This window comes from Corylus avellana, chromosome ca2 (genome assembly GCF_901000735.1).
Source record: "Corylus avellana chromosome ca2, CavTom2PMs-1.0".
NCBI classification, from domain to species: Eukaryota; Viridiplantae; Streptophyta; class Magnoliopsida; order Fagales; family Betulaceae; genus Corylus; species Corylus avellana.
The window spans coordinates 43,264,806-43,286,947 of record NC_081542.1 but is presented as its reverse complement, the minus strand read 5'-3'; the positions used below and the strand labels follow the sequence as shown (position 1 = coordinate 43,286,947).

The 22,142-nt window shown below is 34.8% G+C and overlaps 7 protein-coding genes and 1 non-coding gene across 8 annotated transcripts; 1 reads left to right on the top strand and 7 right to left on the bottom strand.

Annotated features, from left to right (window-relative positions):
- Positions 1–309: 309 nt before the first annotated feature.
- Positions 310–855, bottom strand: LOC132169862 (F-box/kelch-repeat protein At3g06240-like). Its single transcript, XM_059580814.1, has one exon. The coding sequence runs from the start codon at positions 853–855 to the stop codon at positions 310–312; it is 546 nt and encodes a 181-aa protein (XP_059436797.1).
- A 3,578-nt stretch (positions 856–4,433) lies between these two features.
- Positions 4,434–5,216, bottom strand: LOC132169861 (putative F-box protein At3g10430). The gene has a single exon (XM_059580813.1). The coding sequence runs from the start codon at positions 5,214–5,216 to the stop codon at positions 4,434–4,436; it is 783 nt and encodes a 260-aa protein (XP_059436796.1).
- A 796-nt stretch (positions 5,217–6,012) lies between these two features.
- Positions 6,013–7,000, bottom strand: LOC132169860 (tetraspanin-19-like). The gene is made up of 3 exons (XM_059580812.1): positions 6,857–7,000; positions 6,423–6,611; positions 6,013–6,297 (listed from the first exon to the last, which is right to left on the bottom strand). Exons 1-3 carry the CDS (start codon positions 6,998–7,000, stop codon positions 6,286–6,288), a joined length of 345 nt encoding a protein of 114 aa, XP_059436795.1. The 3' UTR covers positions 6,013–6,285.
- Positions 7,001–11,324: 4,324 nt separating this feature from the next.
- On the bottom strand, positions 11,325–12,221 carry LOC132169859 (F-box/kelch-repeat protein At3g06240-like). Its single transcript, XM_059580811.1, has one exon. The coding sequence runs from the start codon at positions 12,219–12,221 to the stop codon at positions 11,325–11,327; it is 897 nt and encodes a 298-aa protein (XP_059436794.1).
- Positions 12,222–14,514: 2,293 nt separating this feature from the next.
- LOC132172057 (putative F-box protein At3g10430) lies at positions 14,515–15,923 on the bottom strand. Its single transcript, XM_059583490.1, has one exon. The coding sequence runs from the start codon at positions 15,887–15,889 to the stop codon at positions 15,101–15,103; it is 789 nt and encodes a 262-aa protein (XP_059439473.1). The 5' UTR covers positions 15,890–15,923; the 3' UTR covers positions 14,515–15,100.
- Positions 15,924–16,699: 776 nt separating this feature from the next.
- On the bottom strand, positions 16,700–19,522 carry LOC132168704 (tetraspanin-19-like). Its single transcript, XM_059579727.1, has 6 exons — positions 18,935–19,522; positions 18,404–18,503; positions 17,708–17,788; positions 17,499–17,603; positions 17,093–17,281; positions 16,700–16,967 (listed from the first exon to the last, which is right to left on the bottom strand). Exons 1-6 carry the CDS (start codon positions 19,099–19,101, stop codon positions 16,956–16,958), a joined length of 654 nt encoding a protein of 217 aa, XP_059435710.1. The 5' UTR covers positions 19,102–19,522; the 3' UTR covers positions 16,700–16,955.
- A 147-nt stretch (positions 19,523–19,669) lies between these two features.
- TRNAV-UAC (transfer RNA valine (anticodon UAC)) lies at positions 19,670–19,742 on the top strand. Its single transcript has one exon. It is a non-coding gene; the product is annotated as a tRNA-Val (tRNA).
- A 1,501-nt stretch (positions 19,743–21,243) lies between these two features.
- LOC132168705 (general transcription and DNA repair factor IIH subunit TFB2-like) lies at positions 21,244–22,136 on the bottom strand. Its single transcript, XM_059579728.1, has 3 exons — positions 22,058–22,136; positions 21,762–21,836; positions 21,244–21,678 (listed from the first exon to the last, which is right to left on the bottom strand). Exons 1-3 carry the CDS (start codon positions 22,088–22,090, stop codon positions 21,544–21,546), a joined length of 243 nt encoding a protein of 80 aa, XP_059435711.1. The 5' UTR covers positions 22,091–22,136; the 3' UTR covers positions 21,244–21,543.
- Positions 22,137–22,142: the final 6 nt, after the last annotated feature.

Below are 22,142 nucleotides of genomic sequence, written 5' to 3'. Positions count from 1 at the left end.
CTATTCTACCTTCCATTTACAATTATACTCTCATTTTACTATTCCACCTACTAACACTATTATACCTACCATTGACTATTCTACATTCTATTTACAACTCTACCCTCCTTATACCAATACTATTATACCTACCATTGACTATTCTCCATTCCTTTACTATTCTACCTACCAATACAATTCTTCTTATCATTTACTATCCTATTATTTCACCAATTACCATTCTCTAATTATCACTCTCTCAAACACCACAAATTTCACAAAAATCATTGAATAAAATTGATATTAAAATAACATTATCATCAAAATAATCTATTTAAATAACTTTGAAAATTCTAGGACGCTACAACCTTCAACTGTTATAGTAACTGCCATAGCAATCGATTCCTTCAACAAGAAAAAGTGACTCCAACGATCATTCAAAACATCATCTGGCACCGGTGTTTTTAGGAATACCTCGTCGCTCATTTCAAATGACAAGACACCCTCCCAACCACGAACAGATAGCTCCCAAGAAGCCATGCCATTGATGTATGTGTTCAAACCACCGATATAAAGCTCACCAGTACAGCACAGGGACCTATCACCTTTTCTCCAAGAATCGGCACTTAAGCTATATACCTCACTTTCGATTATCCTTTCACAAGTTTCATCGAATGAGTTAACTTCTTCGTCATAGGGAGTAAGAAGGTTGATTATCTTGTAGTCATTAGTTTTGGCATCAAAACCAAATTCGATAGAATCAATTATGGTCTGATACCAATAGGGTGGGAGGCGGGGCAGGTTTGATTTGGGGACAACCTTTGTTTCTCTAGTTGCAGGATTCCATAAAACAACTTCGAATTCATATAATGACATAGTGTGTAGACAAACGAGACCATTGAAAGAACCCACAAAACAAATATTACCCTTCTTGATGTTCCCAAAACCCGATGGATGTGCAGGTTATGTAGGGGATAATTGGAGTGTTTCATAAGAAAGCGTGGATAAAACGAAATCTTGGGTGGTTTTATTGAACAAATTGAGGAGAAGGAGAGTTTCGCTGCTGCTGTTGTTGTTGTTGTTGTGTAGGAGGTGTTTTCTTATGAAGCTTTGGTGAGTAATAAGAGTGTACCAGGATTTGGAGACGCACTTGCATCGCAAGAGAGAGACCACCGGAAGCCATACCAGAATCTGGGCCACCAAGTCTGCAGGCAAATCCTTGGCCATCAATGGTGACTTCTCTGTTGCTCTTTTAGAGAGCAAATGTCTGAAAAGAGTTTCTTTTGGGAAAGTGAAATTCAAGGTGGGGAGACGGTTTATGAAGGGAAGGATTGCTGAATGAAGGCCACGTGAATGTTGCCCTAATGCCCTTGACGGTGGACTTTTCAATTTTACCGTGGTTTTCCATCTTCTAGATACTGTAGCACGGATCGTGGGTAGTCGGCTATGACTTGAGGGGATCATCATCATCTATTTACCCAGAAAATTGACGAATTTGACCCTTTAAAACTATCACTATGAACAGGACTCGCAGGCAGTACTAGTTTTTTTTTTTTTTTTTTTTTTTTTTTTTCTAATTGAATAAGGGTAAAAGGCTACAGGGAATCAGGCAGTACTAGTTATAAATGAAAATTTTATTGTTTTATTTGGGCTATTGGGATTTGGATATCTTAAATCTCCTCATTTCAATTCAAGATTTGGACATCTTTATTTGTAAGGGCAATGTCATTATTTGCATAAATAGGCAAACTTGCCAATTATATTTTGTAACTTATATTATATGAGACCATTGAAAGAAAATTTTTCCCAAATATATCCTAAATATGAGCAGCCGAAAATTGGATATATCCTAGTCCAGTTTTACTCAACGCGACTACTTCACTTGCTTAATTTGGTTCAATTTACATTTTATTTGCTTTATTTATTTATTTATTAACTCATTCTAATGTTTAATCAAAATCAACACATTTCATTTTCATACCGGTATGTCGCACCGGATAAATTACTACAAGAACATGAAAAACCATCGAATCTACATTAAACCTCGACATAAAAGAAAACAATACAGTTGTTTGAAATCCCATATTGTATTTGACAAAATCAAGATGAAACCAGCTCCAAAAAGTCCAAACACAAAGAAAGTTTCCTGCACCAAAAGTTGCTGGACTTCGCATAAAAGATAACACATTTTAAGGATAGAGAGAGCCTAATAACATTTAGCATTCAATCCAACATCTTTGAGAGTCTTGATAGACTTTGCAATCCCATAATTGACCTATTATTAGTTCCCGTACGGTTTCCCTCCCCTTAACTTTGTCATTCTTCCGCGAGCTTTCAAATCTTAAATGTAAAAATGTTTTATCCATAAAGCTATATACTAATTAAAAAGAATATTTAATTACTATTATTGTTACGATTCCAAGAGTCTCACATGGCTTAAGAACAATCTTAACTACGTGTATATATACTCTTGTCGATCACGAAGCTGCAACCCATTTAATCCCATATTCGTCGAACTACGTTTAATCTCATATTCAACATGGAACTTGCTTTTGACATCAAATAATACAAACCTTAGATAAAACTTACTCTGAAAATTGGCTTGCAAATGGAGGGTGCCCAAAAGTTTATATGCAAATGGTTAAGATTATACTTGAGCCATATGAGTGACTTAGGATCGTAACATTTTCCTGTCATACCAAAGAAAAAAAAGGCAAGAGAAAGAATGAAACATTAATTTAGCTATCAAGAAGACGGACAGGATTCTACAATTTCCACAACAATGAAAGAAATTTTTGTACAACCTAGGATTCACATAATCAAGGCATCTAGCACAGAAAAATCAAACAAGAACAACTTAATAAATATATAACTTAAAAGTCGCTCTTTCAAGATTTTAAGAATCCTCTAAACCTAACATCAAACTGAAAGAGGCTAACATTCTATAAAGATGAGCTTAGCAGTTAGCAGAATCATTTTTTAAGTTTAGCATAAGTTGTTATTTTATTTCACCTACTTCTTTCAGGCAAGATAATCCAAACTGTTATTAGTATGCCAACCTAGAAAGAAAAATCATAAAGCATTACTCAGAATGCTAGAATCATATCTATAATATCTAAATAACCTCTGACAAGCTTGTAATGGAAATTAAATTTTCACCAACCAAAAAGAAAATGCTCCAGCCTCCAGGACTATTAGAAACCTTTTGCCTTTTATCCTTGAAACCCATTGTTTCTAGCTTCTATTGATCAGCAGCACATTGTATGCAAATTTATTATTCACTACGTGTTGAGTGCCATAGAAGACTAGACATAAAAGTTTCTTATCTCCAGCAAGCATCTTTATATATATATATATATATATATATATATATATATATATATATATGAGACAAGCATCTTAATATTCAAAGATTTTAATCATCTTATAGTAACAAGGGTTAGCAAATAGGGTATAACATCCCATTTACCTATTCCTTAGTGATTCCTGAAAATTGACATGCCTAAAGTCTTATGTTTTACCTAGGGGTGGTTTTTGAAACTTAGCCAACTTATTGGCATGAGGACTTGAGAAGAAACCTTGAAAAAGTTTATGTGATTTCAACCAGCTGAACCACCTTTTACGGCAACATGCATTACCTATTACACTTAAAACATCTATAGTAATTTAAAAGATTAATCAACTTTTACTTCATACAGTTCACAACAAAAACTTTCTGTCAGTAGAACCAATCAGAAGCTTTTTTTTCTTTTTCTTTTTAATGAAATTTAAAATTTCCAATAACTCTAAATAAACACCATCATTAATAAGCCAAGATACTTTAGGCATTTGAATTTATGAAAATTGGGGAAGTGCTCAGAAACATTGACCAGCCCTAATGTGCTATGTCATTTATTTTATCACATCTGACCTCTAATCAAAGAGCTCAATTTTGAAAACTATGTCCAATGACCCCATCAACCACATCTAATTACCAAATCCTCTTCAAGAGTAAATTGCTATGAAATAGAAGGAAAGAAATATCAAAAAACAAACATAAGAAATACTAAACATATGGAAGAATGAAAAAATAATTCCAAACAAAATGTAAAAGAAATATCATCTGCAGAACCCTTGTACTCCTTTAATCTCAAAATTCTTTCACTATTGCTCCAAAAGAGTATAAATTTTTGAGAAAGACGGCAGAAAATATTATCACAACACATATATGCGGCTTGAAACACGCTTGGAGCAGATATAGAAAGATGGCCCTCAAGCATTGCCAACAACTGTTGTGCTTTTCAAATTCATTTCCTTCCAAAATCCTAAAGGTTGGGGATGTTTAAAATCTGTAAACGGTCCAATACTGAAAAGCTTAGTTCATGAGTCCTTAACACCAACTTCAAGCAACAACCATATATCATAGAAAATCTCCAACAATTCCCTGCTCCAAAATGCCACAACAATCGATTCATTCAACACAAAAACACAAAAACGTTTCTCCAACCACGACCATTCAAAACATCATCTGGCAGCGGTGTTTTAAGAAATACCTCGCCGCTCATGGCAAATGACAAAACCCCCTCCCAATCATCATCAAATGCCTCCCAAGAAGCCATCTCATTGATGTATGTATCCATAGCTCTAATATCAATTAAACCTGGGCGGCTATCAACTTTTCTCCAAGAATCGGCACTTAAGCTATATACCTCACTTATTGTATAACAGGGGACATGGCCTTCATAATAATCACTTTCGTTGGAATCAAAGAGACTAAAAAACTTAATTATCAAGTAGTCACTAGTTTTGGCATCAAAACCAAATCCGATACCAGACTTGATGTGATAATCATAGGAGAAGCGGGACAGGCTTGATTTGGGTACAACCTTTGTTTCTTTAGTTGCAGGGTTCCATATGACAACATTCAATGCATCGTCATCGCTGAGACAAACAATACCATCGCAAGAACCCACGATAGAAGTGACCTCAGTAAACCGTAGAGGTAGAGGTTGTGTAAGGGATAATTGGAGTGTTTCACAAGAAAGCGTGGATACAGCATCATCTTCGGAAGTTTCGTCTTCCCAGAGAAGGAGTAGGGTGCTGTTGTTCTTATTGTGTAGAAGGTGTTTTCTGATGAAGTTTTGGTGAGTAATGAGAGCGTACCAGGATTTGCAGACGCAATTAAATCGCAAGAGAGAGACGACGGGAAGGTATAGCAGGATCTCTGTCACCAATTCTTCAGGCAATTCGTTGGCCATCAACATCGGAGGAGGGTTAGGTTTAGGGTTTTAGTTTCGACAAAAGAGGATGCGTTGTCGTTATAAATTTCTTCCTCTCTCGCTGTTTGTCTACTTTTTCGTCTGGGCTTGGGCTTCAATGCCAGGCTTTTGAGTTGGTAGGAGTCAGGCCCAGAACTCTGTGACTCCCATCGACCCACGACTGAAATGTTCTGCCAAATTCTAAACAATAATTGTGTTGAATTATTATTTCTTAGAAAAACACACACACATATTCTGAAGGATACTTTATTGCCTATTCTGTAAAATGATGATTTGTATATAAAAAAAAAAAAATTGAAGAAGCCAATTTCGGAACAAGAAAATGACATCGTAATTTAGATTTGATCTCGATGAAATAATAAATCAAAGAGAAGTTCGTATGATAAGTTTGGTATATCACTTTTAGGGGAAAGTTCACATGCTCCTTTTAAATTAGCATCTAATTGACAATATCCCTCCAAACTATCAAAAATTGACCATGTCCCTCAATGATGAAAATACCATTTTAATAAAATAAAATAAAAAATAAACAATTTTTTTAAATTTATTGGAGTATTTTGTTTTATTGAAAAAAACTGTCACTTTTGTATTTTTGTTGGCCTTGGGGAGGTCATTGCCACTTTTGTAGTTTAAGGAGATATTGTCACAATTTGATAGTAGTTTGAAGGGGTATATAGAGTTTTCCCTTACATTTATAAAAGAAAGAAAGAAAAGAATATTATTAATGCGAACATTTCACAAGGGTAGAGTGCTATTTTTGTAACTAAAGCTCTTCAATGTTATATTTAAGAGGTTAATACATACCATAATTCAGTAACATATATTGCTCAAAAGAAAGGTTTTTCCTGCAGTAAACTTCCCATAATATTGTATCAGAAGGAAAATATACAAAATCCAACAGTAAAAACAATGACCCAACTTGTAATTGTTACATATATGCATGCAGTCATAGACACTAAATTATAAGCTCTAGCTTTCATCATTTCCACCTAAACATCAAACCCATCAATCTCAAAACTCATGTTTGAGAAATTTGACATTGCTCTCTTCACTTGTTTGCCTGAGAAGAAATCAAATGGGAAAAAAAGAAAAGAAAAAAAAAAATTATAATTCTTCAATGAGAAAACTGAAAAAAGAAAAAAGTAAGCTATCAATGGATTATGAAAGTTGAGAATGGAAACTTACATTCCAGGTGTTATTATTGGTGGCAAAGCGAGGGTCAGATATGACATTAACATATGGTGGTGGTTGAGCTTTATTATTTATGAGCGGAAGCCTTTCAGGAGCATAATCCTCATCACTATCATAATTGTAATAGAATCCGTGATTTGGCCCAAGAGTTCTTAGAGCCACAGCCAATAAAATTGAAAGTCCCTGCATATACAGTCTATATATTAAAATTTTCTTCAAATATTGCAGTAGAATTTTAGATTTTTAAGACTTAGATCAAAGAGCCCACCAGCCATTATGTTCACTCTTTATATATACATATAATTTTATTTAAATATTTATCCTTTTTCTAATAAAAAATTTGCATTTATTTTATTTTCCTTTACATTAAGAAAAACTGAAATAATTTATATTTTCTTTCTTCACAAACATGCTAGACTCAAAATTACCTGTGCCAAGGTGATCAACAAGCCTATCCATTTGCAAATATCAAAGTTTGACTCTACAAAATCTTCGAAATGATGATCACCATATACTATGTTGATTTTAAGGCTAGCAATATTGAGGACATGAGCCTGAGAGTGGGGACACATGTTCTAAAATTTGTGCCTAGCTTGAGCTGTGTGCAGTAAATACGCCATGGATAAAACTGTTTTATGTTCTTGAAAAAAAGCAGAAGACACATGTAGTATGGTGGTCTAAAATCTAATTTCATTAAAAAAAAAAAAAAAAGGTTAAAAAAGAGGTTTTTTTTCCTAATTAAAAAGGCAAGCGGGACAGATCAACTGTAGCTATTCTACCTGGGCATAACTACCTGAACTTGACCATAGTAGTACTTGCCTGCTGGGAGTCGTACAAGAGAGGCCTAGACGGTGAGAACTACAGGTACTCTCCCAAGTTCAATTGGGCCATAGTCTAACATAGGCTCATTAAGGCATCAATGAAACTCAAAGCAGCTAATACTAATATGATTGAATATTCCTATTTTGATAGTCAAACTCTCACCCTAATACATTCCCAATCATTTTGAAAATTTTCTTAAAACCACCGAACCACCACTACTAATAATTTAAAAGCTCACTTTTGAATCATAAGAAATGCTCCTATCATTTACACAGCGATATGAAATTGAGAAGGATACACATGAAAGGCAATAACCATGTGCACAATCGGCAGAAATATGACCTAGGAAAGTTATCACACACAAGGTAACACCACTCCCAAGAAAAGTGTATATGAAGCTGCAATTTCAAGAGGAATCAAACTTCAAACTAAATATCAGTAACAAGTAAAACAGAGAAGTTTTCAATGGTCAAAATGTATTGAACAAATAAGCTTTCCTAAAAGTCATTAATTTTTTTTTTTTTTTTTTTTTAGGGAAAATCAATATGATCTCATTAATAATAGTCAAGAGTATAAAAGCTTTTACAATCACAGAACATACAATTCTGTAAGATCATAGCCAAAGCTAAAAGATTACATGTCAAAAAATCGAAAACATAACAGATCTTACAATGAAAAACCAATATATGGCGTCAAACATCCGCTATCCTAGCCCGATCTTCAGATTATAGAACAGATCTGCTAACGCAGACTCCTTCTGGGAGCACAGGAAGCCATTTCCCATGTATGAGCAAAATACTCACACCCAAACCATTCCCCTCTCGACCCGAAAGCCAAAAGCATTATTCACGTCCTCAGCCCAACAGCTAGGACCATAAAATAAAAACAACAACAAAACAAAAAACCCCCACAAGCAACAGTAGAGAAGCACGGCATCGTAGACATCCCTTCGGAAGACACGCCTTGGTTGAAGAAAATGATCAGATCTAAGGTTGAAGAGACTAGATCTGGATCTAGATCTAGATCTACAATTTAGATTTAAAGCAACCCGTCAGAAACGGAGACTAGTAGAACCTACAGAGAAGACGCCGAGTACTGCTACCATGAAAGGGGAGGAGGAAATATCTAGATTTAGATCTTCCCTCCTCTTGAAGTTTTTCTTAGTGTTGTTTAGATGAAAAGAGAGAGATGAATTCTAGAGAAAAGTCATTAATTTTACCAAAATATTGATCAGCATTTGTATCAACTTCTTGATTTAATATCATCCTTATGGGGGTAAAACAGAAAGTGAAGCTTCAAGGAGCAAGCTGAATGAGCTGTGTTCTTCTTGTAAGGTATATTATCATAAACAAAAAGGTACATTTTTTCTTCCAAAAACATAGTTAAAGGAAACAATATAATAGAATTTTACTAAGGATAAAACCCCACTTCAGGTGGGAGTTAAATACTCTACCACTAACAGTTACCTAAACTCCCATGATAACATGTCTAACATTACTACAACTTCTCTCACACACGTCCCACACTACAACATGTAACTAAACTAACTCCTATTGTAAGACAACACCACTAACTCCATGCCTGCCCCCATTTACCAAGCCACGTTGCCGCATCATGGGTAATTAACATACATACGTGGCCCATCAAAATACTAAACATATGGGACTGACAAAATAATTCTGCATGTTATGTAAAAGGAAGATCATGTGCATAATCCTTGTACTCCTGCTTCTTCAATCTTAAAATTCTCTCACTATTTGCTCCAAATGAGTATAAATAGTTGAGAAAAACATCATTTGACAAGAACAAGCAGAAAATATTGTCTAAGCACATCCATGCTGCTTGAAACACACTTGGAACTGATATAAAAAAATGGCCATTGTGTCAACAATCGTCCTGCTCTTTAAATTTCATTTCCTCTCTTGACAGAAACTAGGCTTTCAATGTAAGTAACCAACTGCATCAATTTGGTTCCATGAATTTGGAGATCAACCATTTGTTTGGTAAAGGGGCTATACAAGAAAAGTCTGCGAGACTTTGCCAAGAACATGGTGCCACTCTTCCACAATCCTAATGGTCGGCCAATATATTCTGAAAACGGTCCAATAGTGAAAAGCTTAGTCCAGGAGTCCTTCACACCAACTTCAAGCAACCGCCATATATCAAAGCACATACCACCTTTATAGCGCCCCAGAATTTTCAAAGTTATTTAAATAAATTATTTTGATGATAATGTTATTTTAATATCAATTTTAGCCAATGATTTTTGAGAAATTTATGATGTTTCAGAGAGTGATAATTAGATAATGGTAATTGGTGAAATAATAGGGTAGTAAATGGTAAGAAGAATTGTATTGGTAGGTAGAATAGTAAAGGAATGTAGAATAGTCAATGGTAGGTATAATAGTATCGGTATAAGGAGAGTAGAATTGTAAATGGAATGTAAAATAGTCAATGGTAGGTATAATAGGGTTAGTAGGTGAAATAGTAAAATGAGGGTATAATTGTAAATGGAATGTAGAATAGTCAAAGGTAGGTATAATAGTATGGGTAGGTGGAATAGTAAAATGGGGTAAAATTGTAAATTGAAGGTAGAATAGTATTTGGTTTTTCCTATAAATAGAGCTCTTCTCCTTCACAAATTTCACCACTCTCCTCCCTTCTCTTACGCATATTCTTCCTTCTTCCGCTTTCTACTCGGTCTTTCTTCTTTCTGAGAGTGTTTACTCAGAGCAGAGAGAGAAAGGGCGAGACAAAGCGCTGCAAGAAAGAAAGAACATGAGAGATAGCGGACTTGAGAAATTAGTTTCAAAAGATATAATACATTGTAGCGCCCCAGAATTTTCGAAGTTATTTAAATAGATTATTTTGATAATGATGTTATTTTAATATCAATTTTAGCCAATGATTTTTGGAAAATTTATGGTGTTTCAGAGAGTAATAATTAGAGAATGGTAATTGGTGAAATAATAGGATAGTAAATGGTAAGAAGAATTGTATTGGCAGGTAGAATAGTAAAGGAAGGTAGAATAATCAATGGAAGGTATAATAGTATCGGTATAAGGAGGATAGAATTGTAAATGGAATGTAGAATAGTCAATGGTAGGTATAATAGGGTTAGTAGGTAAAATAGTAAAAAGAGGGTATAATTGTAAATAGAAGGTAGATTAGTCAATGGTAGGAATAATAGTATTGGTATAAGGAGGGTAGAATTGTAAATGGAATGTAGAATAGTCAAAGATAGGTATAATAGTATGGGTAGGTGGAATAGTAAAATGAGGGTAGAATTTTAAATTGAAGGTAGAATAGTATTTGGTTTTTCCTATAAATAGAGCTTTTTCCCTTCAGAAATTTCAACACTCCCCTCCCTTCTCTTATACATATTCTTCATTTTTCCGCTTGCTACTCGGTCTTTCTTCTTTCTGAGAGTGTTAGGGTGAGTAAACACTCTCAGAAAGAAGAAAGACCAAGTAGTCTCGCCCTTTCTCTCTCTGCTCTGAGTCAACACTCTCAGAAAGAAGAAAGACTGAGTAGAAAGTGGAAGAAGTAGGAATATGTGTAAGAGAAGGGAGGAGAGTAGTGAAATTTGTGAAGAGGAAGAACTCTATTTGTAGGAAAAACCAAATACTATTCTACCTTCAATTTACAATTCTACCATCATTTTACTATTCCACCTACCCATACTATTATTCTTACCTTTGACTATTCTACATTCTATTTACAATTCTACCCTCCTTATATCAATACTATTATTTTTACCATTGACTATTCTACCTTCCATTTACAATTATACTCTCATTTTACTATTCCACCTACTAACACTATTATACCTACCATTGACTATTCTACATTCTATTTACAACTCTACCCTCCTTATACCAATACTATTATACCTACCATTGACTATTCTCCATTCCTTTACTATTCTACCTACCAATACAATTCTTCTTATCATTTACTATCCTATTATTTCACCAATTACCATTCTCTAATTATCACTCTCTCAAACACCACAAATTTCACAAAAATCATTGAATAAAATTGATATTAAAATAACATTATCATCAAAATAATCTATTTAAATAACTTTGAAAATTCTAGGACGCTACAACCTTCAACTGTTATAGTAACTGCCATAGCAATCGATTCCTTCAACAAGAAAAAGTGACTCCAACGATCATTCAAAACATCATCTGGCACCGGTGTTTTTAGGAATACCTCGTCGCTCATTTCAAATGACAAGACACCCTCCCAACCACGAACAGATAGCTCCCAAGAAGCCATGCCATTGATGTATGTGTTCAAACCACCGATATAAAGCTCACCAGTACAGCACAGGGACCTATCACCTTTTCTCCAAGAATCGGCACTTAAGCTATATACCTCACTTTCGATTATCCTTTCACAAGTTTCATCGAATGAGTTAACTTCTTCGTCATAGGGAGTAAGAAGGTTGATTATCTTGTAGTCATTAGTTTTGGCATCAAAACCAAATTCGATAGAATCAATTATGGTCTGATACCAATAGGGTGGGAGGCGGGGCAGGTTTGATTTGGGGACAACCTTTGTTTCTCTAGTTGCAGGATTCCATATAACAACTTCGAATTCATATAATGACATAGTGTGTAGACAAACGAGACCATTGCAAGAACCCACAAAACAAATATTACCCTTCTTGATGTTCCCAAAACCCGACGGATGTGCAGGTTGTGTAGGGGATAATTGGAGTGTTTCATAAGAAAGCGTGGATAAAACGAAATCTTGGGTGGTTTTATTGAACAAATTGAGGAGAAGGAGAGTTTCGCTGCTGCTGTTGTTGTTGTTGTTGTGTAGGAGGTGTTTTCTTATGAAGCTTTGGTGAGTAATAAGAGTGTACCAGGATTTGGAGACGCACTTGCATCGCAAGAGAGAGACCACCGGAAGCCATACCAGAATCTGGGCCACCAAGTCTGCAGGCAAATCCTTGGCCATCAATGGCGGCTTCCCTGTTGCTTTTTTAGAGAGCAACTGTCTGAAAAGAGTTTCTTTTGGGAAAGTGAAATTCAAGGTGGGGAGACGGTTTATGAAGGGAAGGATTGCTGAATGAAGGCCACGTGAATGTTGCCCTTGACGGTGGACTATTCAATTTTACCGTGGTTTTCCATCTTCTAGAATACTGTAGCATGGATCGTGGGTCGTCGGCTTTGAGTTGAGGGGATCATCATCATCATCATCTATTTACCCAGAATATTGACGAATTTGACCCATTAAAACTATCACCATGAAGAGGACTCGTAGGTAGTAATAGTTATAAATGAAAATTTTATTGTCTATATTTCATTTATTTGGGCTATTGGGATTTGGATATCTTAAATCTCTTCTCATTTCAATTTAAGATTTGGACATCTTTATTGTAAGGGCAATGTCATTATTTGCATAAATAGGCAAACTTGCCAATTATATTTTGTAACTTATATAAACTCCAAGGGGTTGGCCTAAGTGGTGGAGGCCTTGGTCTTGAGATATCATCCCCTTCAAGGTCCAAGGTTCAACACCTCATAGGTACAAACAATCATTTGGTGCCACACCCCCTCGTGAAAAGTCAGCGGTTTAACCAGTTCTGTGTAGGAAAACTTCCAAGGGTGCGGTGTACGAGACCAAGTTTACTTTGTAGTGGTGAATCCGAAGGACCCTGCCTTGGAGAGGTATATATATATATATATATTGTGATAGAAATTTTTTCCCAAATATATCCTAAATATGATCAGCAGAAAATTGGATACATCCTAGTCCAATTTTACTCAACACGACTACTTCACTTATTTAATCTGGTTCAATTTACATTTTATTTGCTTTATTTATTTTTTATTTTTTATTTTTTATTTTTTATTTTTAACTCATTCTAATGTTTAATCAAAATCAACACATTTCATTTTCATACCGACATGTCACACCGGATAAATTACAAGAACATGGAAAACCGTCGAATCTACATTAAACCTCGACATAAAAGAAAACAATACAGTAGTTTGAAATCCCATTTTGTATTTGACAAAATCAAGATAAAAACAGCTCCAAAAAGTCCAAACACAATGAAAGTTTCCTGCACCAAAAGTTGCTGGACACGTAAAAGATAACACATTTCAAGGATAGAGCCTAATAACATTTAGCATTCAATCCAACATCTTTGAGAGTCTTGATAGACTTTGCAATCCCATAATTGACCTATTATTAGTTCCCGTACGGTTCCCCTCCCCTTAACTTTGTCATTCTTCCACAAGCTTCCAAATCTTAAATGTAAAAATGCTTTATCCATAAAGCTATACACTAATTAAAAAGAATATTTAATTACTATTTTTGTTATGATTGCAAGTGTCTCACATGGCTTAAGAACAATATTAACTACGTGTATATATGCTCTTGTCGACCACAAAGCTGCAATCCATTTAATCCCATATTTGACAAACTAGGTTTAATCTCATACTCAACATAGAACTTGCCTTTGATATCAAATAATACAAATCTTAGATAGAGCTTACTCTTGAAAACTGACTTGCAAATGGAGGGTGCCCAAAGGTTTATATACAAATCATTAAAATTATACTTAAGCCATGTGAGTGACTTAGGATTGTAACATTTTCCTGTCATACCAAAGAAAAAAAAAACGCAAGAGAAAGAATGAAACATTAATTTAGCTATCAAGAAGACAGACAGGATCCTACAATTTCCACAACAATGCAAGAAATTTTTGTACAACCTAGGATTCACATAATCAAGGCATCTTGCACAGAAAAAACAAACAAGAACGACTTAATAAATATATAACTTAAAAGTCGCTCTTTCAAGATTTTAAGAATCCTCTAAAACTAACATCAAACTGAAAGATGCTAACATTCTATAAAGATGAGCTTAGCAGTTAGCAGAATCCTTTTTTAAATTTAGCATAAGTTGTTATTTTATTTCACCTACTTCTTTCAGGCAAGATAATCCAAACTGTTATTAGTATGCCAACCTAGAAAGAAAAATCATAAAGCATTACTCAGAATGCTAGAATCATATCTATAATATCTAAATAACCTCTGACAAGCTTGTAATGGAAATTAAATTTTCACCAACCAAAAAGAAAATGCTCCAGCCTCCAGGACTATTAGAAACCTTTTGCCTTTTATCCTTGAAACCCATTGTTTCTAGCTTCTATTGATCAGCAGCACATTGTATGCAAATTTATTATTCACTACGTGTTGAGTGCCATAGAAGACTAGACATAAAAGTTTCTTATCTCCAGCAAGCATCTTTAACGTGCTATGTAATTTTTTTTTATCACATCCGACCTCTAATCAGAGAGGGCAATTTTGAAAACTATGTCCAATGAACCCCATCAACCACATCTAAGTACCAAATCCTCTTCCAGAGTAAATTACTATGAAATAGAAGGAATGAAATATCAAAAAACAAACATAAGAAATACTAAACATATGGAAGAATGAAAAAATAATTCCAAATGAAATGTAAAAGAAATATCATCTGCAGAACCCTTGTACTCCTTTAATCTCAAAATTCTTTTCACTATTGCTCCATATAAATTTTTGAGAAAGACGGCAGAAAATATTATCACAACACATATATGCGGCTTGAAACACGCTTGGAGCAGATATAGAAAGATGGCCCTCAAGCATTGTCAACAACTGTTGTGCTTTTCAAATTCATTTCCTTCCAAAATCCTAAAGGTCGGGGTTGTTTAAAATCTGTAAACGGTCCAATACTGAAAAGCTTAGTTCATGAGTCCTTAACACCAACTTCAAGCAACAACCATATATCATAGAAAATCTCCAACAATTCCCTGCTCCAAAATGCCACAACAATCGATTCATTCAACACAAAAACACAAAAACGTTTCTCCAACCACGACCATTCAAAACATCATCTGGCAGCGGTGTTTTAAGAAATACCTCGCCGCTCATGGCAAATGACAAAACCCCCTCCCAATCATCATCAAATGCCTCCCAAGAAGCCATCTCATTGATGTATGTATCCATAGCTCTAATATCAATTAAACCTGGGCGGCTATCAACTTTTCTCCAAGAATCGGCACTTAAGCTATATACCTCACTTATTGTATAACAGGGGACATGGCCTTCATAATAATCACTTTCGTTGGAATCAAAGAGACTAAAAAACTTAATTATCAAGTAGTCACTAGTTTTGGCATCAAAACCAAATCCGATACCAGACTTGATGTGATAATCATAGGAGAAGCGGGACAGGCTTGATTTGGGTACAACCTTTGTTTCTTTAGTTGCAGGGTTCCATATGACAACATTCAATGCATCGTCATCGCTGAGACAAACAATACCATCGCAAGAACCCACGATAGAAGTGACCTCAGTAAACCGTAGAGGTAGAGGTTGTGTAAGGGATAATTGGAGTGTTTCACAAGAAAGCGAGGATACAGCATCATCTTCGGAAGTTTCGTCTTCCCAGAGAAGGAGTAGGGTGCTGTTGTTCTTATTGTGTAGAAGGTGTTTTCTGATGAAGTTTTGGTGAGTAATGAGAGCGTACCAGGATTTGCAGACGCAATTAAATCGCAAGAGAGAGACGACGGGAAGGTATAGCAGGATCTCTGTCACCAATTCTTCAGGCAATTCGTTGGCCATCAACATTGGAGGAGGGTTAGGTTTAGGGTTTTAGTTTCGACAAAAGAGGATGCGTTGTCGTTATAAATTTCTTCCTCTCTCGCTGTTTGTCTACTTTTTCGTCTGGGCTTGGGCCTCAATGCCAGGCTTTTGAGTTGGCAGGAGTCAGGCCCAGAACTCTGTGACTCCCATCGACCCACGACTGAAATGTTCTGCCAAATGCTAAACAATAATTGTGTTGAATTATTGTTTCTTAGAAAAACACACACACATATTCTGAAGGATACTTTATTGCCTATTCTGTAAAATGATGATTTGTATATAAAAAAAAATTGAAGAAGCCCATTTCGGAACAAGAAAATGACATCGTAATTTAGATTTGATCTCGATGAAATAATAAATCAAAGAGAAGTTCGTTTGATAAGTTTGATAGATCACTTTTAGGGGAAAGTTCACATGCTCCTTTTAAATTAGCATCTAATTGACAATATCCCCCAAAACTATCAAAAATTGACCATGTCCCTCAATGATGAAAATACCCTTTTAATAAAATAAAATAAAAAATAAACAATTTTTTTTTAATTTATTGGAGTATTTTGTTTTATTGAAAAAAAACTTTGTCACTTTTGTATTTTTGTTGGCCTTGGGGAGGTCATTGTCAATTGTTTGGTAGTTTAAGGAGATATTGTCACAATTTGGTAGTAGTTTGAAGGGGTATATAGAGTTTTCCCTTACATTTATAAAAGAAAGAAAGAAAAGAATATTATTAATGCGAACATTTCACAAGGGTAGAGTGCTATTTTTGTAACTAAAGCTCTTCAATGTTATATTTAAGAGGTTAATACATACCATAATTCAGTAACATATATTGCTCAAAAGAAAGGTTTTTCCTGCAGTAAGCTTCCCATAATATTGTATCAGAAGGAAAATATACAAAATCCAACAGTAAAAACAATGACCCAACTTGTAATTGTTACATATATGCATGCAGTCATAGACACTAAATTATAAGCTCTAGCTTTCATCATTTCCACCTTAACATCAAACCCATCAATCTCAAAACTCATGTTCGAGAAATTTGACATTGCTCTCTTCACTTGTTTGCCTGAGAAGAAATCAAATGGGAAAAAAAGAAAAGAAAAAAAAAAGTCATAATTCTTCAATGAGAAAACTGAAAAAAGAAAAAAGTAAGCTATCAATGGATTATGAAAGTTGAGAATGGAAACTTACATTCCAGGTGTTATTATTGGTGGCAAAGCGAGGGTCAGATATGACATTAACATATGGTGGTGGTTGAGCTTTATTATTTATGAGCGGAAGCCTTTCAGGAGCATAATCCTCATCACTATCATAATTGTAATAGAATCCATGGTTTGGCCCAAGAGTTCTTAGAGCCACAGCCAATAAAATTGAAAGTCCCTGCATATACAGTCTATATATTAAAATTTTCTTCAAATATTGCAGTAGAATTTTAGATTTTTAAGACTTAGATCAAAGAGCCCACCAGCCATTATTATTTAAATATTTATCCTTTTTCTAATAAAAATTTTGCATTTATTTTATTTTCCTTTACATTAAGAAAAACTGAAATAATTTATATTTTCTTGCTTCACAAACATGCTAGACTCAAAAGTACCTGTGCCAAGGTGATCAACAACCCTATCCATTTGCAAATATCAAAGTTTGACTTTACAAAATCTTCGAAATCATGGAACCTCCCAGTTGGATCCTCAGGTAAATCCTGACATAGTGTGCCATAGCAGTTCAAGATAACAAACAATTAACATGTTAATATTGAAAACAGAAAATGGAAAGAAAGTAGGAAATCAAACAAGACAACATCACCTTTTCCCAGTCAGAATTTAGGAGTATATCTGCAGTCATTGCAGCCTCCAATAGCAGAAGCGAAATGATGATCACCATATACTATGTTGATTTTAAGGCTAGCAATATTGAGGACATAAGCCTGAGATTGGGGACACATGTTTCAAAATTTGTGCCTAGCTTCAGTTGTGTGCAGTTAATACACCATGGATAAACCGTTTTATGTTCTTGAAAAAATGCAGAAGACACGTCACACATGTAGTATGGTGTTCTAAAATCTGATTTCATTAAAAAAAAATGGTTAAAAAAGATTTTTTATTTTATTTTTTCTAATTAAAAAGGCAGGTAGAAGAAACCAATTGTAACTATTCTATCTGGACATAACTACTTGGGTGTGACCATAGTAGCACATGCCTGCTGAGAGTCGCACGAAAGAAGCTTAGACGGTGAGAACCGCAGATACTCCTTCAAGTTCGACTGAGCCATAGCCTAACACAGACTCATTAAGGCATTAATGAAACTCAAAGCAGCTAATACTAATAAGATTGAAGATTCTCATTTTGAAAGTCAAACTCTCACCCTAGTCATTCCCAATCATTTTGAGAATTTCCTTGAGACCACTAAACCACCGCTACTAATAATTTAAAAGCCCACTTTTGAATCATAAGACGTGCTGATCCTATCATTTACACAACGATATGAAATTGAGAAGGATACACATGAAAGGCAATAACCATGTGCACAATCGGCAGAAATATGACCTAGGAAAGTTATCACACACAAGGTAACACCACTCCCAAGAAAAGTGTATATGAACCTGCAATTTCAAGAGGAATCATACTTCAAACTAAATATCAGTAACAAGTAAAACAGAGAAGCTTTCAATGGTCAAAATGTATTGAACAAATAAGCTTTCCTAAAAGTCATTAATTTTACCAAAATATTGATCAGCATTTGTATCAACTTCTTGATTTAATATCAACCTTATGGGGGTAAAACTGATAGTGAAGCTTCAAGGAGCAAGCTGAGTGAGCTGTGTTCTTCTTATAAGGTATATTATCATAAACAAAAAGGTATATTTTTCTTTCTCCCAATTGGGTTCGAGAAATTTCCTTTAATCCGGTCTATTAAACTGACATGTTCAAAATGAACGTATTAGGCAACAACGTGGCACTTGTTTTACTTGAATGGTAGTTAATGAGGCAAAGACAAAGAAAAGCAAGAGCTCTGGAGTCACAAGGATCTTACCATAGACCGTTAGAATCAGCATCAACATCTGATGGCCCGTCCATGCCTCTCTGCCAAACTCTGATCATCCACAGACTATACAGAATCATTGCAATCCCAACCATGCCCATAACGGAATTTACACCTTTCAGCATTGAGCGCAGGCAGGTCTTTGCAATTCTTCCCATTGTGGCAATTTTACAGACACTTGGCGAATGTGAGAAACCCAGTGTTACAAATTTACAATCACACCTCGCACTTCAGAAGCTTAGCCTATTCAAAAAAAAGAAAAGAAAAAGCTGACAAAGACAAGTTGTTTGTTTGTTGGTCAATTAATATCCAAGCAATTCCACATGACAAATGGGTTAAGATATGTCTCGTTTGGCAACAGTTTTGAAAATACTTTTCTAGAAAGTAGGAGATATGCATGGTGAAATGTTGTTTCTTTAATAAACTTTGGTGCCCAAAAGCGTAGAAATGACGAGGCATGAGGGGAGATAGGAAATTTCTTAGAAGCTGTCTGTGTGTCTTTTTACTGTTTGGCCTCGTAAGCTTCCCACGCTGGGGATTCGACCATCGACATCACAATCTTTTGTCTTCTGCTGGAAAGAAATTTCGCTTCTTTTTACTTTGGTCGGGCAGGAAAGAATTCGAAGTTGTTAGTTGAAGTGATAGTTGTTTCTAGATTTCTAACAACGTCGTTGCTGTTGTGTAGCGTTTATAGTATGTAATGTTGGAGTTTTAAATAAGAAGTTCGTTGCTGTGGTGTAGTGGTTATCACGTTAGTCTTACACACTAAAGGTCTCCAGTTCGATCCTGGGCAGCAACAGTTTTTTTTTTTTTTTTTTCCTCATGTATACCCTTTTTCATAAGGCATTTTATCATGTATAATTCCTCAAATCTTAACCATTTTTTTTTTAAAATTAAAAAATGATAAATATTGAGTTGGTAAAATGATAAAAGGAAAAAAAATTATAGACGGTATTTTGGCTGCTATTATTCTTCTCGAAGTTATTGATATTATCCTTGATGATTGATCTTGACTGCACAATGCTAAATTTCATACGTTTTCTTCGCTCCTTTTTTTCTTTTTTTTTTGGTACATAAAGCAGGTTTTATTAAAGATATATTACAATTTTTATTATAACTCCTTATCAATAAATTGATGTTGCAATTCACGCTTCAGCTACAATTAAATTTAATTATTTAGTGATTGACTTGTTACATGTCACCTGAACATACAAACTGACCTGGCATTCCACATTAGCTACAACCAAATCTACTTGTTTAATAACTGACACATTAAATACCGTGTGAAATTATAACATCCGTCAGTTTATGAAAAATTTATAGTAAAAGTTATAGTATCTCTAACGACACCATTTCTAAACTCCCACAAGCGGTTTGAAAATGTTTTTATCCCAAAATTGCTCTTTCATTTTTCATTTCCTTTGTCACGATTAAAAACTTAACATGTTCCCGTCACCTATCAATTGCGGAGACCCGGAACAACAAAAGTAATTGGGCCAAAGACTACATAAAAATGATTAATCAAATAACAAAAGCCCTGGATAAAAATATAATCTCAATAAATTATGAACCCAAAAAAAAAAAAGAAAAATCACAATTAACTTCCTATATTTTGTCTAAAACAAATTATGCTTATTTTCATTAAACAGGAAATTGAACTCGCATGATCTGCAATACAAACCTGTTCTTTTCATCACAAGTAGCAAATTCTGTTGTTTACATTGCTCACAAAAACATTTAAGCGCTGGAGAATGTTTGTACTTGGAACTCTATTTGGTCCAACTCTTCCCGAATGCAACATTTTCCAGCTTCTGATTGCAGTGTAGAATCAACTTTCCATTTTCTTGATAATGTTTTCTAGAATATTTTCCATGATGCATGACTTCAGTTACAGCTTTATTAGCAAATCTGATCATCTGAATCGAGCATAAATCGACGGAAAAGGAAGAATCTGACAAATGCCAGCCCCAAAATGTACACAACAAACCTCACAGCATGTAGGGTTGCATGTTGTTCTGCCTAAAATATATTGTTCGCCATTAATTCCATCAGGACCAATAAAACAATATCTGTGGGGGTGGACATATTAACCGGTTACCGATTACCAAATTTAACCAAACCGATAGTAACCATAATCGATAGTTATCGGTCGGTTAATAATTTTTTATCGAAAAACCGATATGACCGATAAGTTTTTTAATTTTTAATTTTTTATAATTTTATATTTATATTTATTTATTAAAAAAAAAAAAAAAAAAAAAAGCCTTCAATAAGCTATTTTAGCCAAAAAAAAAAAAATATTAAAAAATAACTAATTTTTAATAAACTATTTTAGGCTTTAGCCCAACAAAACGTATTTGGGCCTCCAAAACAATTAATTTTTGGCCCAATTAGCAACCAGTTAAAAGCCCACAAAAGCCTAAACCGATTTAACCAACCGGTTAACCGATTACCGATATGACCGATAATTTTCGGTTAACATTTCTTATCGATCGGTAATTGGTTAGGATTTGGTTAACAAATAGCTTATCAGTTAACCGACCGATAAACCCATTAACCAGACTGATATGACCGATACCCAACCCTAAATATCTGGCCTACTACTTTTGACGGCGCAAATGCTCTCGCATATGCATGTGTATTTCTGCCTTGACAACTAGACGCATGGTTTTCGAATCCTCCCACAGCAATCCATTCCATTCCCGTGCGTAGTCACAAGCAGCCTCGAAGACGTCCTGCCAGACAAAGGAAACAATCAGATACAATCATGAGAATATGAAGTCAAACATATCACTCCAACATACTGAATTGTTAGTACCCTAGAAGGAAATTCATCATAATAATGTGCAGGAGTCATCTCAACCCTGTTCAGATCTGATTCCCACAGCCTAATCTGTCACAGAAGAGAGTTCATTTTAAAACATCAGAAAACAAAGGGAAACATGACAATTCTTATTACCAAATATCTAAGCAATTTCAAGAACTTTGTTGTTGGGTAAAAGAGTATGGCCAAATCAGCGGCACGGTAACATAAAATCATATAAACTGAACAACAATAAAGGAGCTACAATATAATTTATGATAAATACAAATATAATATAGAGGAACTGAAACCTGATCCGTGACATTTTCGGGTATAGATGGCATTCTCTCTGCTACACGAGGATGGGAATTCTGCTGAAGAAAAGTAATAATCTGC